Genomic DNA, 16,881 nt, shown 5'->3' on the forward strand with positions numbered 1-16,881 from the left:
CCAGAACCTGTGAGTTTTAAGCTTAGAAATTAGTGTTTTCCAAACCCTGCTGTTAAACTGATCAAATTAAAAAACAAACAAGAAACCTCTCAAAAGCCTTTTCTTTTTTCCTCACTTATACAAGTGTAGGACTTTAAAATTTGTTTTGCTTTTCTCTGCCTCTCTCTTTTAATGGAATTAGTATTGGTAAATGTCTGAATAGATATCAGATTAGTTTTAAAATTCCCAAAAATTTTTGGTAGAAGCATATTAATGCAAAAACTATTATTCACATTGGTTTGAGAGTTTTCATTTGGGAGTTTCTTTTAATAGTTTTTGTTTTCTGAAGAACAGCCATTGTAAAATCTCCCCTTTTAAAGAACAGATCACAGTTTGAGGAAATGAATAAATGAACACCTATCTGATTTGGTTACAATTCAAAACCAGTAATCATTTTAAGAATAATTAAAATGGTGACACGATTCACATTAGAGCGGCATCTGGTCTGTAAAGGAAAGTACTCTTCTTTACTCATTCTCATGGCCGTGGCATCCTCTCACTTCATTATTATTGGTCATTCTTCTCAAGATCAGAAATGAGAATATCTTCTTCTAAATGTACTGTACTAAAGTTGGTTGCAGGATAGTAAGGATTTCCAAACTGTGCAAGTCTCCTGAAGATACCACTATTGTGCTTGTATATGCAGAAGGAAAGTGTGGAAATCGCCAGAATTACTATCAGTGTCACTGCTACTGCAAGGGGTATAATGCTGTGACTTGGTCCTGAAAGAAGATGAAAAAAAGAAAACTTCAATGACAAGTAGTAAGATAGATACTGTCATATAGTTACTTTCTATTTTATTATTTCTATGAAAAATCAAAACTTTCTCTACTGTTCTAAACCTACATTTTCCTGGATCCTCCTTTACTGTGTGAATATCTAAAATCAAATACAAAAAATACTGAGATGAAAATTTCCTTTTGATCAGCAAAGTTATGTCATTGCTTATAGCAGGGCTCAGCAAATAATGGTCCATGGATCAAATCTGGGCACCTGTTTTTACAAATGATGTTTTATTAGAACTCAGCCACACTAATAATGTTTCTATTGTCTATGGCTGCTTTTGTGCTACAAAAGCAGTGTGACAGAAACCATATGGCTCCTACAGCCTGAAATATTTACTATTTGGTCCTTTAAAGCAAAGTTTGCTGACCCCTGATTTATAATAATCATTATTAGTGCTCACAAACACATACACTGCTTTTTTTTTTTTAAGCTGAAGAATCCCCATCCAGTTTCAGCACTGTGCTGCATTAAAAACATGAGTAAAATATAGTCCCTGCCTGCAAGGAACTCAGTTTTGTTGGGATCTGATGTGGAGTTGGTCCAGCAACGGTAACCTCCCTGGCTTTTTGCAAAGATTAAAAAAATCAGCACCTTCTCACCTTTCAAGTCTCAAGAATCTTGGGAAATGAATAATAGCTCCCCCATTCAAAAAGTTAGAAGGTTCCTGTTTGAGGATTTTCTACTGTAAGAATGTATCTTTTCCAAGTAGACTCTATATCAAAGTTTGAACTCTGCTATTTTTGATTTAAGCAAAGATCCAGAGAAATATGTAGGGAATGACCCAGAGGCAGAGCAGTAAAGGATTTGTGAGTGGAGGAAGTGCCTTAGTGCACTACTTACGCCCATTCACTCTTAAAAGAAATGTCAACATTACCAATGGCAAAAATACACTTTAAAAAAAAAAAAAACCTCGATTTTGCAATTTTAAAATAATATTGTATAATTTTGCATAATATTATTGAAAACATGTAGTATTGTGTATGTGTAAAGATACATTTTAAAGAAAGACTGTTGAACGAGTATTCATTCTCAGGATGGAGGCAGCGGGCAGGTATAGAAGGGGCATATGGAATCAGAAAATGTGGCATGTAGTTCTCCATGTAGCCTCAGTTTGGACAAGTACTTTTCTCATTGTAACATGGGAATACTGTATCTGCTTCACTGCCTTGGAAAGTTGCTGTGTAGGATAAAAGAGGTGTCCTATGTAGTACAGGAAGCTTTAAAGTCCTGAACAGACATGAGGTGTTTCTGATTTGTTCTTGATAGTTGAATGCTAGTGGTTGCTTGGGCACGCTAATAGGTTAGTCATGGTTTCCAAACAGAGTTGATATCCATACTTTCGGAGCTTCAAAGTTTGGTTCCCACACCTACCAGTTTTTGCTCTTTAATTCCCAATATCTAATCAGTCACCAAAGCCTGATGATTTTCTTTTCCCATTTCCACCTTCCCTTTTTTGTTCCCAGTTCTATCACTCAAATTACAACCGTCTCCCTTTACATCAGATGGGTGTGACTCCACTGTTGGTGTCTCTAGAGCATGTAGGGGTTCCCTGTGTCCTTCACCATGGAGTTCAGCTCTTTAGCCCAGCACTTTCTGTGGATGGATCCACACCACCTAACGTGGTCCAGTCTAAGCTCATTCTCAGTTTCTGCCTTTAGTCATTCTGGACCTTTTATCCAATATTCCCTCCCTCCTCTATTCTCATTATCTTTTGCAATTCCAAAGACTCATCCCCTCTATAAAGTTTTCTTCAGGAGCCCAGGCCATATCAATCCCTCCTTCTTTATTAATACCTGCATCTAGAAAGTGTTGTGATTACTATAAACACCTTCCCACTGTTAATGACCCTTGTTAACGTCTTCTCTTAGAAAGCTCTATTATTTGCAACTGACTAGAATTTTCTGGCTTATATTTCTAAAATTATTTATAATCACCACAAACTAAGTATATAGCTCAAGATGAAGTTATATGATTTTTATAATATATTATGGCTTGCAATAGAGAATCACATCTACTTATCCACAACAAGGATACCTAGACCTGAATTATATTTCCTGGGACCAAAGATGGAGCTTAAAATTCTGAGTAGCAGCTGCCAGAATGAGGGCTGCTGGTTTACATTCCCAGCTCTATTTGCTTGAGGTAAACTTCTTTTTTTGCCCATTAAGTTAACAGCTAGGGTGACACAAGAAAGTCATAGTCTTTGATTTGATTTATAATTATTTTTTTTCTTCATATCAGAGGAAGGAGCTGAAATGTTCTCCGACTTGTTTGATGTAAAACAAGACGATAATGTTAGAATCTACCTGAATACTCTCTGAATACTTAGATTTTAAAAGCTTTAAGTGCTAAAGAGGTGGGTCAACTTTAGTCAAGGTAGAAGCAAAATGAAGATTTACCTTCTAACTTTACCCACCTGCTTCCATTTTACATATAAATCCTTTTTTGTCTTGACATGAGGATAACTGCCACACTCCTTCGGGAATCTTCAGGGCAACACACAGATGGGGTTTGACGTGGTCCATCTCTGGCTTCTTAATACCCCAGTTTGACTGGTCTGCGGGAGTTCCATCAAACCACTTTATGGTTTCACCTGTGGAAAAAATGCTAACATGAATTAGGTGCATGGTTATCAAACATACTAAGTCTGGAATGAACCTTAAAAAGCAGCCCCTAAATTTAATGAGACTCTCTCCTTATCTGATGCATTCAACTCAGTAGGTAAAATCACGAACTCAACATCAAAATGTAGGTATGAGTAAAGTTGCCTGGTGAACAACTCTCTTTATTTTAGGTATATTGTTCTAATTTAGTTCATTCAAGATATCATGTTTCTTAATGTAACAGTTTGAATTTGAAATATTCCCTGTCATTACAAACAATTTAAAGAAATCATTTAAAGTCCTAACAGCTATATCATTACAAAGTAGATCACTTTCTAAAAGAATTTTACAGTGAGCTTCTTTTTTTTTTGGTAAAGTACCCCTTAAAATTTATTAGATGTATAGATAGAATAATAAAATTTGTAGTTTGAACTTAAAAGCTTAAAGAAAAAAAAACTTCATTACTTCAGTATATTGAATATCTTAGAAATCAAGCAGTTGCAAACAGTCCTTTATGAGCACAGAGTACGTTGAGCTTCTTTAAAAAGCAAGCCAGTGGTATACCAAGGGGTGGGGGCAGTGGTAGAATCCATCCATGTGTAGGTGATAAGGGAGTGCCTTGTCTGAAAAGGATTTAAAACAAACAATAAAACTAAGCATAAGTCAGTCAGCTTTTTATTATCACCCTGTGCTAGAAATTTTAAGCAATGTCCGTGATTGAAATACTCTTCCTTGCCAGCATGGACCCATCCTCCACCTTGGTACACCACTGTAACAAGTTCTCTCTACCAGTTAAAGTAATTTTCTTTACAAGTACTTTGAACAACCATCAGTTACATAAAGAAAAGAATAGCATGCTCTCATCTGATTACAAACTCTGGTTTTTATGAGTAGCAAATAACAATTCTACTAGCACTATTTAACACTGAAACATTTCCATAACTCTACTGTGCTCTCATAACATTTAGAAACCTGGGGTATTTTCAAGTAAATATGGTTTGGTGTCTATGACTAAGTCTGTGAACACAAAGTTCCAGCCAAGCATCTTCATAATGCAAGATTAAGTATAAGATAAACTTGTTTGTTTTCATTTTTGGTTTTCTGGGATTATTTCAAAGGGCAAGAGGGTATAAAAAGGGGTTAGCAATGATGTCTTTGGAAGAAATGGCTTTAGGATTTATGATATTTTTTTAAACAGCAAGGTATCCAAGGGAAGTTTTCTGGTTTGCAGATGCCATTTCCATCAACCTTGACCACTGTGTATTTATTTATGCCCTCTCTCTACCCAGTCACTTACTGTCACCATCAAACTGAGCATTCAGCCAAACCATCTGGACAGAAGAACTGAAAGCTAAAAGCTGGTCTAGGAGAAATGAATTTTCAGCTTCATCTTTGATTGTTAAAAGATTAGATCCTATAAAAGAGACAAACAGCAAATGAATAACTATTTGTGTTTACATGTAAATACAATTAAAATAATTTCTTCTATACCATAATTCATAAAGCTCAGGCTTTGATGCATGTAAATCAATGAAGTTAGAACACTCCTTCACACACCATACACAAAAATAAACTCAAAATGGTTTAAAGATTTAATATAAGACATGACACCATAAAACTCCTAGAAGAGAATGTAGGCAAAATATTCTCTGACATAAATCATAGCAATGTCTTCTTAGGTCAGTCTCCCAAAGCAAAAGAGATAAAAGCAAAAATAAACAAATGAGACCTATTTAAACTTATAAATTTTGCATAAACAAAACGAAAAGACAACCTATGGGATGGGAGAAAATATTTGGAAACAGCGCGACCAGCAAGGCCTTGGTTTTCAAAATATACAAACAGCTCATATAGCTCAATATCCAAAAAAACACAACCCAATAAAAAAATAGATGGAAGACCTAATTAGACATTTCTCCAAAGAAGACATACAGATGACCAACAGGCACATGAAAAGATGCTCAACATTGCTAATTATTAGAGAAATGCAAATCAAAACTATACTGAGATATCATCTCAATAATATTGAGATGCTATCCAATCAGAATTGCCATCATCAAAAAGTCTACAAATAGTAAATGCTGGAGAGGGTGTGGAGAAAAGGGAACCCTCCTACACTGTTGGTGGGAATGTGAATTGGTGCAGCCACTATGGAGAACAGTATGGAGGTTCCTTAAAAAATGAAAAATAGAGTTACCATATGATCCTGCAATTCCATTCCTGGACATATATCCAGAAAAGATGAAAACTCTTAATTTGAAAAGATACAGGCACCCCAACGTTCATAGCAGCACTATTTACAATAGCCAAGACATGGAAGCAACCTAAAGTGTCCATCGACAGATGAATGGATAAAGAAGATATGGTATATATACACAATAGAATATTGGCCATAAAGAAGAATGAAATAATGCCATTTTCAGCAACATGGATGGACCTAGAGATTATCATACTAAATGAAGTAAGGCAGACAGAGAAAGACAAATATCATATGATATCACTTATATGTGGAATCTAAAAAAATGAAATAAATGAACTTATTTACAAAACAGAAACAGATTCACAGACATAGAAAACAAACTTATGGTTACCAAGGGGAAAGTTGGGGGAGGTATAAGATAGGAGCTTGGGATTAACAGATACATACTACTATGTATAAAATAGATAAACAACAAGGTCCTTCTGTGTTGCGCAGGGAACTATATTCAATATCTTATAATAACCTATAATGGAAAAGAATCTGAAAAAGAATATATATCTATATTTCTAACTATCTATCTATCCATATCTGAATCAATTTGCTGTACACCAGAAACTAACACATTGTAAATCAACTATACTTCAATAAAAAATTAAAAAGCTCAGGCTTTGAAAAGTGAAAATTTCTATTGTTAGTAAGTAATTTTTGATTAGAATTTTAAAAGTAGTATGACATTTATTAAAAGATACAAGCTTGTACTTAAAGAATAGAATATTAATTTTCAGGAGCATTAAAGATTCATAATTCAAATTCATTCAAAGGGAACACTTTTTTGGGAAAGTGCAGTATCCTGAGACATCATCTTGGGTTTCTTTTTTTTTTTTTTTTAAAGGTTGTAAGTTTCTTTTTTTTTTTTTAATTATTAGCACCTTTAATTATTATTTATTTATTTTTTGGCTATGTTGGGTCTTCGTTTCTGTGCGAGGGCTTTCTCTAGTTGTGGCGAGCGGGGGCCACTCTTCATCGCGGTGCGCGGGCCTCTCTTGTTGCCGAGCACAGGCTCCAGATGCGCAGGCTCAGTAGTTGTGGCTCACGGGCCTAGTTGCTCCGCGGCATGTGGGGTCTTCCGAGACCAGGGCTGGAACCCGTGTCCCCTGCATTAGCAGGCAGATTCTCAACCACTGCGTCACCAGGGAAGCCCTCGTCTTGGGTTTTTAATTGTATACTGAACATTGAACATATTAGCCATCCCCCAAACAAGCAAATTCAATAATATTTACTTTTGCAATTGTTTTTGTTGCTTCTGAAATCACTAAATAATCAGACAAATGAAGAAAACTACATTGTTTACTGAAATGTCAAGAAGGAACACATTGAAAGCATTTTACCACAACAAAAGAATTACCTTCCTTTTTGCAAAATTCATGAGCAGCCTCAAAATTCGTACTGTCTAAGACTGTAGAAAAACTGTAGCAGTTACTTTTGAATTTTATCCAGGGAATAGATGTTTCTGAGCACAACTCTGGGTATCCAAATGGTCTTGTTTCTATGAACAAAATCAGTTATAATTTCAGGGTGGTGACTGGGTTCACTTATTGAGATAAACATTGCATTACATTATATGAAAGACCACGATAAATATATGTAATGAGATTTTCATGATAATACTCTGAAAGAGTGGGTTTAATGTAAATGATTACAAAACTGGAATGGCTTATAGCATGTCTGGCAGAAATAATCTTTACCTACACATAACAGGGTATATTAATGCATAGCTTCATAGGCTTAGTTTGGGTGTTATCTTTAATATTTACAATTAGTATCCTAAAGGTTGGAAAAACTGGGGGATGTGATTCAGGGAAATACTGGCAGCTGAATGAAGTTGGTAAAAGACACTTCCAAATGTACAGAATGTGTTCCATTCAGTGCTGAAGATTTAGTAAATCCTTACCTGCTAGTCAACTTAGAGAAAATAAAGCATTCAATAAAGTAACATATCATAACATAACATAACATAACATAGTATAACATAATATATCATAACATATCATAACATAATGTAACATAACATATATCATGACATAACACAACATATCATAACATAACATTAGTATAACATATCATAGCATAACATAACAGTATAACATAACATAATGTAACATATAACATATATCATGACATGACATAACACAACACATAACTAAGGGGAATTTAGGGAAGTCTTTGTTTCAGAGGGCAAGCATGAGAGTCAGACGCACCCACACTGAGATCCTAGGTGCATGGCTGTGGGTATGTTACCTATCTTCCCCACACTCCCACACACGTAAAAGAGAGCTAACAATAACATCTTTCTTACAACTTAAGAAGTTTAGGTGAGCTAGTGCCTGTCACTTAAGCACTCAATAAATGTAGCGTTATTGAAAAAAGAAGGATAACTTCATGGTGTTTTAGAAGGAGAATTAGCTTTCCCAATACATATGGCTATCATTTACATTTTTGTCCTGAATTGTTTTGAGCTGAAGTTATGTAATATGTGTGCTATTTGACTTATAGTATCCAGAGAGTAAGTAAATACATGCACACTCACTAAATGAGAGATTTAAAAAGAAACCAGTTAGTGTTAAGGAAATTTCTTTTTGTACACCATAGCAATCAAAGGAAAGGGGACCTGATTTAATGGGATAAACACGACATCAGAAATCAAGGAAACTTGGCTTCTGCTCCTGGTGCTGTTGACAGACATCTGTGAGATCTTCAGGAAGCTATTTAATGTTCTGAGTTTAAGTTTCATCTTTAAAATAATGTTCATCTGGTTGGGCGAGGTGAACATTCAGTGTAATGAGATATTATTATCATTATTGTCATGCTTTATATATACATATATAATATAAATATAAATGATGATGATGATGAGGAGGATGATGATGGCCCTAGAATCCTATTAGTCTTTGACTTAAACATAAATCTTCAGTGGTATTCAAGGTCTGCCACACATGCTCCTAACCTATGTTTCTAGCCTGATTTCCTACCTCTCTCTTACCAAAAACCTGCCATGCAGGAAAATCTCAACACCAGCTTTGCTCAGCTACATGCCCAGTCCTTTTTTCCTCCCATGTCTGCCCAAGCTTTTCTGCTCAGAATGCTTCTCCATGTCCCATCATTTCCTGATCACATCCATTCTTCAAGACCAATCTTCACAGTCATGTCCTTCAAGAAGGCTTTTTGCTTTTCCCCAACTGGATCTGATGTGTCTATTTTCTTGCTATCCCCCCACAGCACTTGCTATGGCTATTATATCATTTGGTAGCCCTGCCTCGTGTAACACTCACTTGTACATCACCTACCAGACCAAATGCTTCATGAGGGCAGATAATTCTTACTACTTTCCCTCATAGCTCTTGCTTAGCACAGTGCCTTGCATACAGTAGGTTCACAGTATGTATTTCTTGAGTTGAATAGAATTGAACCTACCTGTGGGCACATGACAAATGGCTCCTTGCAGATATGACTCACAGGCTGTGCTACTCCAGTGTCCACTGGTGTCGGCAAAAACACAGTCACCCAGGAAGGATGACTCATCGTCTTTCCAAAAAGTGAAGGAGGATTTGGTGCCATCTGACCAGTCAAAATTAAGACCATTCTGTGGAGGGAAATTGAGCCATCATTGCCTTGCCATGAATGCTGGCAACATCACCCAATGCTGTCTGAGCAGCTCTCACTTCATGCATGGATTTATATTTCTACATCTAGACTTATATTTCAGGAAGTCTAGGACAGCTTGTGGATATGGCCTGACAAAAAGGACTATCTGCCATAAGCAATATCTTTTTTAGTTTTTGGGAATCCTTGGTTCCCTCCCACCATAATTTCCTGATAAGCAATCACAGTGAAGTTGAATCAATATCTTGTTCTTTACACCAAAATAAATTTAAGATTGATCAAAGATTCATACATATAATTGAAAACATAAAAGTGCTAAAGAAAACTTGGCTAAATATTTTATACTCTTGATATGGGAAAAATCTTTCCGAGTCTGATAAAAAAAAAATCCAGAGGCCATAAAGCAAAATTGACTACATAAAGTTAAAAATTCTGTAATATAAAAGTACAATAAACAACCATGAAATACCATCCTTTCACCTATCCTACTGGCAAGGATTAAAATTTTGACATACCCAGTGTTGGCAAGGATGTGAAAAAACTAGATGTTATCATACACTGTTGTTAGCATGTAAATTGGCACAAAATTTTAGAGGACAATATGGCACCATCACTTGTTAAAATTTATACAGGGTACTTAGCAACTTTATTCCTGGGGATTTATCCTACTTGTACAAGGATATTTGTTGTGCATTGTTTGGAATTGTGAGAATTGGGAAGTACCCAAATGTCCATTCACATGAGAATGGTTTAATAAATTGTGGTATATCCACATATGCTGCTGTCTCAAAGAATGTATTAGATTTTTATGAGCTGACATAGAACGCTGAACAACGTATATTAAATTAAAAGCAAGCTTAAAGACAGTATATATAGTATGAGCTCATTTATATTTTTAAAAAATATACATACTAATCCATTACATGTGCATATATACGCATACACAGAAAATTTCTAAATGACACACAAGAAACTGTTTACAGTGATTAACTTTGAGGAGTAGAACTAGAGGTCAGGATAGTATAGATTTACTTTTTGCTATTTGAGTGTGTAATACTTTTATTTAAAAAAATTTAAAAATATTACTTTCCAAACCATTTCCCTAGAGGGGGAAAATAATGCACATGTTAAATTCCAAGGGGTACTGAATTAATTAATAACCGAATTTCTATGCAGGAAGCATGATTCATTTTTCTTGGGGATTCTTTAAATGCAACAAATTACCCAAACGCAGGTGCTTGAGTTCAGTATGTATTCCAGTGCACCTATAAGTCAGTATCCTGAAATTTTTCAGACATCTTCAGAGAAACTTTGAAGGGCATGAATTTCCAGAAATTAGGCAAGTAGATGTTTACTCTAAAAAGGGACACCTTTTGTAGTTATATGCTGCTCATGAGGTTGGTCAGTAGTTATTGTATAATCCAATTACCTAAATGTTACATTTACTCTTATTTCATGGCTTTTTTTTTTTTCCTGTGCTAATTTCAGTGGCTATATCAGTAAGGAGGTAGATATGGAACTTAATTATGCAAGGATTGTCCAAGGATTTTAGGACACCTACATCTTCAGTGAACAGTCCAATCCAGTGGGCATGTCCTAGCCGGTTGAGGATAACAGTGAGGAAAGACTGGTGGTACTGGTCTGTAATGCTGACCAGTTCTGCTCCGTGCATCAGGCAGGTTTTTAGTGCTGTATACCAAGTCATATTTGCATTAATTATTTTGTAAGTTCTGTTTCCATATTCTAAGGTATTGGGGATTGGATACATATCAGATGTATTTATACTGTGTCCAGGAGTATCTAGAAAAAGAACAACAAAAATTATTTGTAGAACGTGGATGAGAAAGGGGGAGGCAAAGCTTAGCATGGATCCCTGTACAATGAACCATGCTCTTGTTAACATCAGAGTTTTTCTTCCCAGAATTGACTATTTCAAAATGAAGACAGTACCTGTAAGCATAGGTGATACTAAAAAATGAAAACACCTAGGAAATTTAATGAATGAGTTTTAAATATATATATAAACATATATTGAATCATTTCTAGATTTCCCACTTTTGACAATCCCTTGTCAAACTGACCACTTTTTGGTGGAACTGATAGGATCTCCTTAGGCAAGTTTACTTCTACTAGGTACACTCAGCCTAACACATGCCGCTGGCAGAACTTAATACTTACTAAGAGAATATTAACATTTATAATGTAGTCAAACACTGCTTTGCAAACACAATTTACAAGTGCATATTCTCAAATATAACACTTTATTAAACTTTTGAGACTGTATGATAGTTGCTATCATGTTTAATGCTAACATGTATAATTTCTGAAGAGAAGTTAAGAAATAAGTTAATGCTTAGAAATACATACAGTTCTTATAAACCATTACTATTAATATGCCACCTAGCAGAGTCAAGATTTATAAATTAAAAGACAAGGTTTTCCCACACATGATCATTGGTGCTTTGTATAAATGAGTGGCTGTGATCAAGTGAGAACCAAGCTCATGTGTTACATACACATGTTTCTTCTTTACTATGTGCATTTGCCTTTTTGTTCTGTACTATCTTTAGGCTGAGTTTAGGCATCCTAAAACACACAAAAAAGGTAAGAATTTCTCAACTGTCTGATCCAAAGTGGCTGGGATTTCTCTCTGTATACTGGGTTTTATCACGTTTGGGGTTGAAAAGGAGCACGGTGGATAGGTCTGAAGACCTGGGACTCAATCCCAGTCCTGACCCTAAATGGCCAAATCAGCTAATCTCTCTAAACTTTAAATTTCTGGTCTGTAAGAGATTACTAAGGCCTTCGTTAGAGGCGTGTGGGTAAAATTCAAGGAGATATTCACATAGAGCACTTACTATAGGATGTGGACCACAGCAGGCGCTCAGTAAATGCTGCTTCTTGCTCTCCTCTGCTCTTCTTGTCACACTCTCCCAAATAAAAATGGCTGAGTGAGGATCTGACTTTTCCTGAAACTGTTACCTCAATATAGCAGTAGTACATATTGTAAAACCAAAGTGAAATTCATCTATTCACCAATTAAATTCTGATGGACCACACTTTTATCATCTGTTTTTCTTTGTAGAACTCTGTTTGCCAGCTGATGTACCAAGACTAAATGTTATTTATACAAAACCAGCATAATACCAAAGTAGCCATTTAAAAATGATAACAATTATTAAAATTAAAGTAACTGAAATTCTTTGTATGTGTGACCCAAATACCAATTTAACTGGTTTTCCCCACTAAGTCGTGTACCTGTATTTTCACACATATGAATTTCTCCCTATGTTATTGATTTCATCCAGTTTCAAAACATAAGTGATTTTGAGCAGTATGATTTTGCCATCTGCTGCCCTGAGAAAGATCCATTGGAAACCAAGTTCAAAATTGGGGGTCTTGACTTTGCCCTTGTCTCTCTTTTTATTCAGATATCTTTATTCTTTCAGGCAGATCAGAGACTTTCGGTTCGAAACCCAATGTAAACACATACTCACATGGCACACAAAGAAGAGGAGTCAGAATTTGGATATTCATTGTAGACTACGAGAACTTGTGTAGTTGAATAATAATATAATAGAAACAATAATAACAAAAGCAACAATTGTTTGTTAAACACATGCTAGGAACATGCTAAGCATTGTATATATGTAGAGTCTGTGAGATAGTTATTATTCCATTTTACAGATGCAGAAATCAAGGTTCAGAGAAGATAAGAAACTTGGCTGACAGTTTATTTATAGAGGTGGAATAGGAACCCATGTGGGATTTGAACTCCACCACCACTGCTCTATACTATCTCCAAAAGAACATAAACACTGTTAGTCCCAAAAATATCAAAGCGAGAAAGTGGTCAGAGAGTACATTTCAAGAAGAGATCAACATCAAGGTCCTAGAATAGAATCATTGCATTTGAGAGAACTTGAGTATGTTACTTATTTTTCCTAAGCCTCAAATTCCTCATCTGTAAAATGTGGAGACTTTTACCTACTTCATAGAAGTGTCGGGAGGATTTTATGGCACAATACTTATAAAAAGCAAGGCACAGTGCCAGGTGCATCATAAGTGTACAAGTAATGATGTATTGATATTATTTCTTTTCTGATGAGACTCTGCTCTTCTCATAATACTCTTGCTATAGCTGATCTGGTATCTTTCAGTTCCTGACCACTACCATGCTAAAGTGATAACTGTGAACTAGGAAAGAGGATTTCTCTGGAACTGCTTTTCTGAGGATGGGTTGATACTTAGTATCATCAAAGAGTTCACATGTATGCAACACTGAGAGGTATAATTCATGTTCCAAGTAAGCATATGTATCCTAGGCTGCCTAGGATTCCACACAGCTCCAGACACAAATTATGGCCTTCTAGGGAAGCCTGGGACTCAGTAAAAGCATGAGATGTGAGCTATTGTTGTTGTTGTTTTTATTTTTGTTACTCAAGGTCACTTACAGTGCATTCACAATGTTCATGTCCCCACTGGCTACCTGTAATACTATAGCTTTGGTATTTCATACCAGAAGTCATTGGGGGTTCTGATCATCAGATCTAGAAATGTGCTGTTTGCCATATTTAGCCACAGGGACCATTTTAGGGTTCCAAGAAAGGAGTAAGTATTGAGTTGGTTTATGTCCTTGACTCTCTTCCAACATTTTTTCAGTGTCTTTTTTAAAATATCTGAACAGACACATAATCCTAGAACAAGCATAAAGCCTTTTAATATGACCAAAATGGATGCATAAACTTGGTCATCACTCAAGTGGTCTCTGGAGTCCTTAGAACCCCACTAGGGGGCACAACCCTGAAGTAGTGGAGATTAAGTGACCATATATATGTAAAGCTTTAAGAATAAGTGCTGGCACTTAGCTATGAAACTATCATTTACAAAGCGTGTAAAATAAATGTGGAAGAGAAGAGTGGGCCATGGAAATGAAAGGAATAAAAAAACAAATATTTCTTACCCTGCATTTTTTCACAAACAAACCCATAACCTTCTTCTCTACAGTCTTCAAAATACCATTTTCCAGTGAAATGAAAATTAGGATTATTTGACAGCAAGGCACAGAGAGGAATGCGTTTTTGAACTTCGGTGTTGTTATGACTTGGAATCTTCAAAAGAATACACGTTTTTTAAAAAATGGTAACATATAACGTTATCATAACATTGATATTTTTATTAAGGACATAATTTTAAAAATTCAAACACTATTATTCCTTTATTTGCATTTAATAAACCTGTTCACAAATCAGTTCATAACCCACAAAATAAATAATTATTGTGATGAGTAAAGAGATTATATTCATGGAACACATGAAAATTATATGAAATTACATTATTAAAAATTAATATATTAACAACCAACTAATAAAAATTTACGCCTACAAAATATAGGAAGTAGAAAAAGAAAAACTTCAGTAAACAAGTCTCAAATAGGATCTCTTACTAAATGATTTCTAAAAAATAAATCTTAAAACTTACATTTACTATATCAAATGGGGACCAATTAGAATATGACACGGGCCTTCCATTTAGCCATTTTTCATAATCATCATTTTGTAACCCTATCCACACATTAGTGGTATGGCCAAAAAGATTCATAGTAATGAAAGCTGAAAAATAAGAATACATTATCAAATTTAATACCATATAAACCATTTGGGTAATCATCAAATTCTGTTTATAGCTATGATTTTATTTAAATGGTAGCAAAACTTAATTACGAATCAATTGTAGGAATTTGTTACTTTCTCCTTATTAAGATGATGCAGTCTCTGTCACTTTTGCTCAGTTTAAATTGACAGAAATTAGCTGGCTAAGCCTGGGATTTCATCATATCATTAGCAAAACAATTTCCAGTGTTCATTCAATGCCTTTCTAAACAAAAGAGGGTTTATCCATTATACTTAACTAAAGTATACGATTATTGCCTAAATAGCAAATGAAAGTGTGTAGGTAACTCTAAAGTGATCTAAAAAATTATACCATGCAATTATAATAGACTATACCTCAGACTATTTTAGCCATTTTGAAATGCCGATCATAAATATATCCTTATTCTTTCCACTATGCCTGGTGAGACAAAAGGCTCCAAAAAATCAGCAGTTTGTAAACAATGGAGTGTACTAACTTTTACAGATGTCATGATATAAACCTTATAGGTCACACTGAAAACTTACGTGTCACCAGCAATATAATACTTAAAATGTTGATTTGGAAATGTTAGTATTTTGGAGGAATATTTTAACAGACGCTTGAATAAAAATGGTGATTTTTGCCTGATTGAACATTGAGTACTCTACCTTGTTCCACCTCATTTTCAATGGCGACAAGTGTCCCCCCTTCTTCAACGCAAAAATCTTGAGCAGATGTCCAGTTCTTCCAATCGCTTGGGTCTTTGGGGATTTTCATCAAAAGGCACTATAAAAATGTCCAAAAAAGCATTCATTTCCATATTTTTCTAAATGAATTAAGTTTCCCAAAGATACTAAGGACCAGCTTTGAAAATTTTTTATAATTTTCTTGCACAGAAATGACTCTTTTTTTTTTTTTCCCCCCCAGCTGCTCCAAAGGTGTGAAAGAAAAACAAAGAGGACCAGCTTTCAGGGTGAGTCAGTGCCTTTTGTGCATTTGCATCAGGCGGGAACGGAGGCAAGGATGTGTTTTGTCATGCAGGACGTCAGAACGATGTCTTCGGCTCAATGAAAAATAGCATTCCTTCTAAAAAGGAGCCAGTCTGACTGCAAAGTTTACAGTGGAGGATTTAATCTTTAAAAAATTTCTTTCAGTGGCAGTTAATAGATTCGTTCAATTTTATTTACAAATACACTTCCTCACTTTAAGTGAGAGAGGAATACTGGGGAATCAAACCACATCAGGTATTTAAATTCACTAAATACTTGGAGTCAGCCACGTGGTCCAAAAGTCAATGAGGAAGAGGCAGAAAAGAAAAATATGAGCCCAGTGGGAAGAAAACCAAGGGCAGGACCAAGGAAACCTAGGAAGGAGAAACAAAGGGGAGGGGTGCCAACAATGTCAAAAGGAACTCAAAAAGAAGGCTGTGGGGTTTGGCAGTGAGAGTTGATTTTCACTCAAGAGAGAATCATGTCTATGGCGTGGCAGGGGTTACTCATTATGGGATGAGAAATATGGAATGGTAACTGCTAGGCAGATCAGGCCAGTTGAAGAAAATCACCCCCTCACCAAGCTCAGTGAAATTTAACCATGTTAGTTGGGCTATATGGAGTCAGGGGAGAGGGAAAGATAGAAGAGAAAGGCTGTAACAGATCAGGCAAAGTTCCAGAGAAGTCCGGAGAGACTTTATGCAAAAAATATTCCATGTGGATTATTCTCTCATTAATGAACATAGCCAACCCTGCTCATTGATAGGTCTGATCTTGAGATCTGCCACTGAGAAAATCCAAGCTACAAGATTATTCTAGGCTAATGTGACAACCTCCATGCCACGTGAGAGCGCATCCGTCTGCATCCTTCTTTAATTTCTAAGTTTATCAGTCCCCCATCCCTTCCCTACCGTCGTAGACTCCTTACAAAGCAGAGGGACTAAGTGTTGCTCCTCTTTGAACAGCAAAA

At 35.6% G+C, this 16,881-nt stretch overlaps 1 protein-coding gene across 1 annotated transcript in view; it reads right to left on the reverse strand.

Moving 5' to 3' along the window:
• Positions 1 to 285: 285 nt before the first annotated feature.
• PLA2R1 (phospholipase A2 receptor 1) overlaps positions 286 to 16,881 on the reverse strand; it is a 112,777-nt gene continuing 96,181 nt past the window's right edge. The window contains 11 exon segments of the mRNA XM_082464908.1: positions 286 to 554; positions 556 to 761; positions 3,242 to 3,418; positions 4,726 to 4,842; positions 7,034 to 7,174; positions 9,100 to 9,268; positions 10,850 to 11,088; positions 12,147 to 12,263; positions 14,252 to 14,399; positions 14,770 to 14,900; positions 15,591 to 15,708. Of these exon segments, the coding sequence (XP_082321034.1) occupies positions 507 to 554; positions 556 to 761; positions 3,242 to 3,418; positions 4,726 to 4,842; positions 7,034 to 7,174; positions 9,100 to 9,268; positions 10,850 to 11,088; positions 12,147 to 12,263; positions 14,252 to 14,399; positions 14,770 to 14,900; positions 15,591 to 15,708 (1,611 nt within the window). The 3' untranslated portion in view covers positions 286 to 506.

The sequence above is a fragment of the Balaenoptera physalus genome (genome assembly GCF_965194825.1).
Source record: "Balaenoptera physalus genome assembly, chromosome: 6".
Classification (NCBI taxonomy): domain Eukaryota; kingdom Metazoa; phylum Chordata; class Mammalia; order Artiodactyla; family Balaenopteridae; genus Balaenoptera; species Balaenoptera physalus.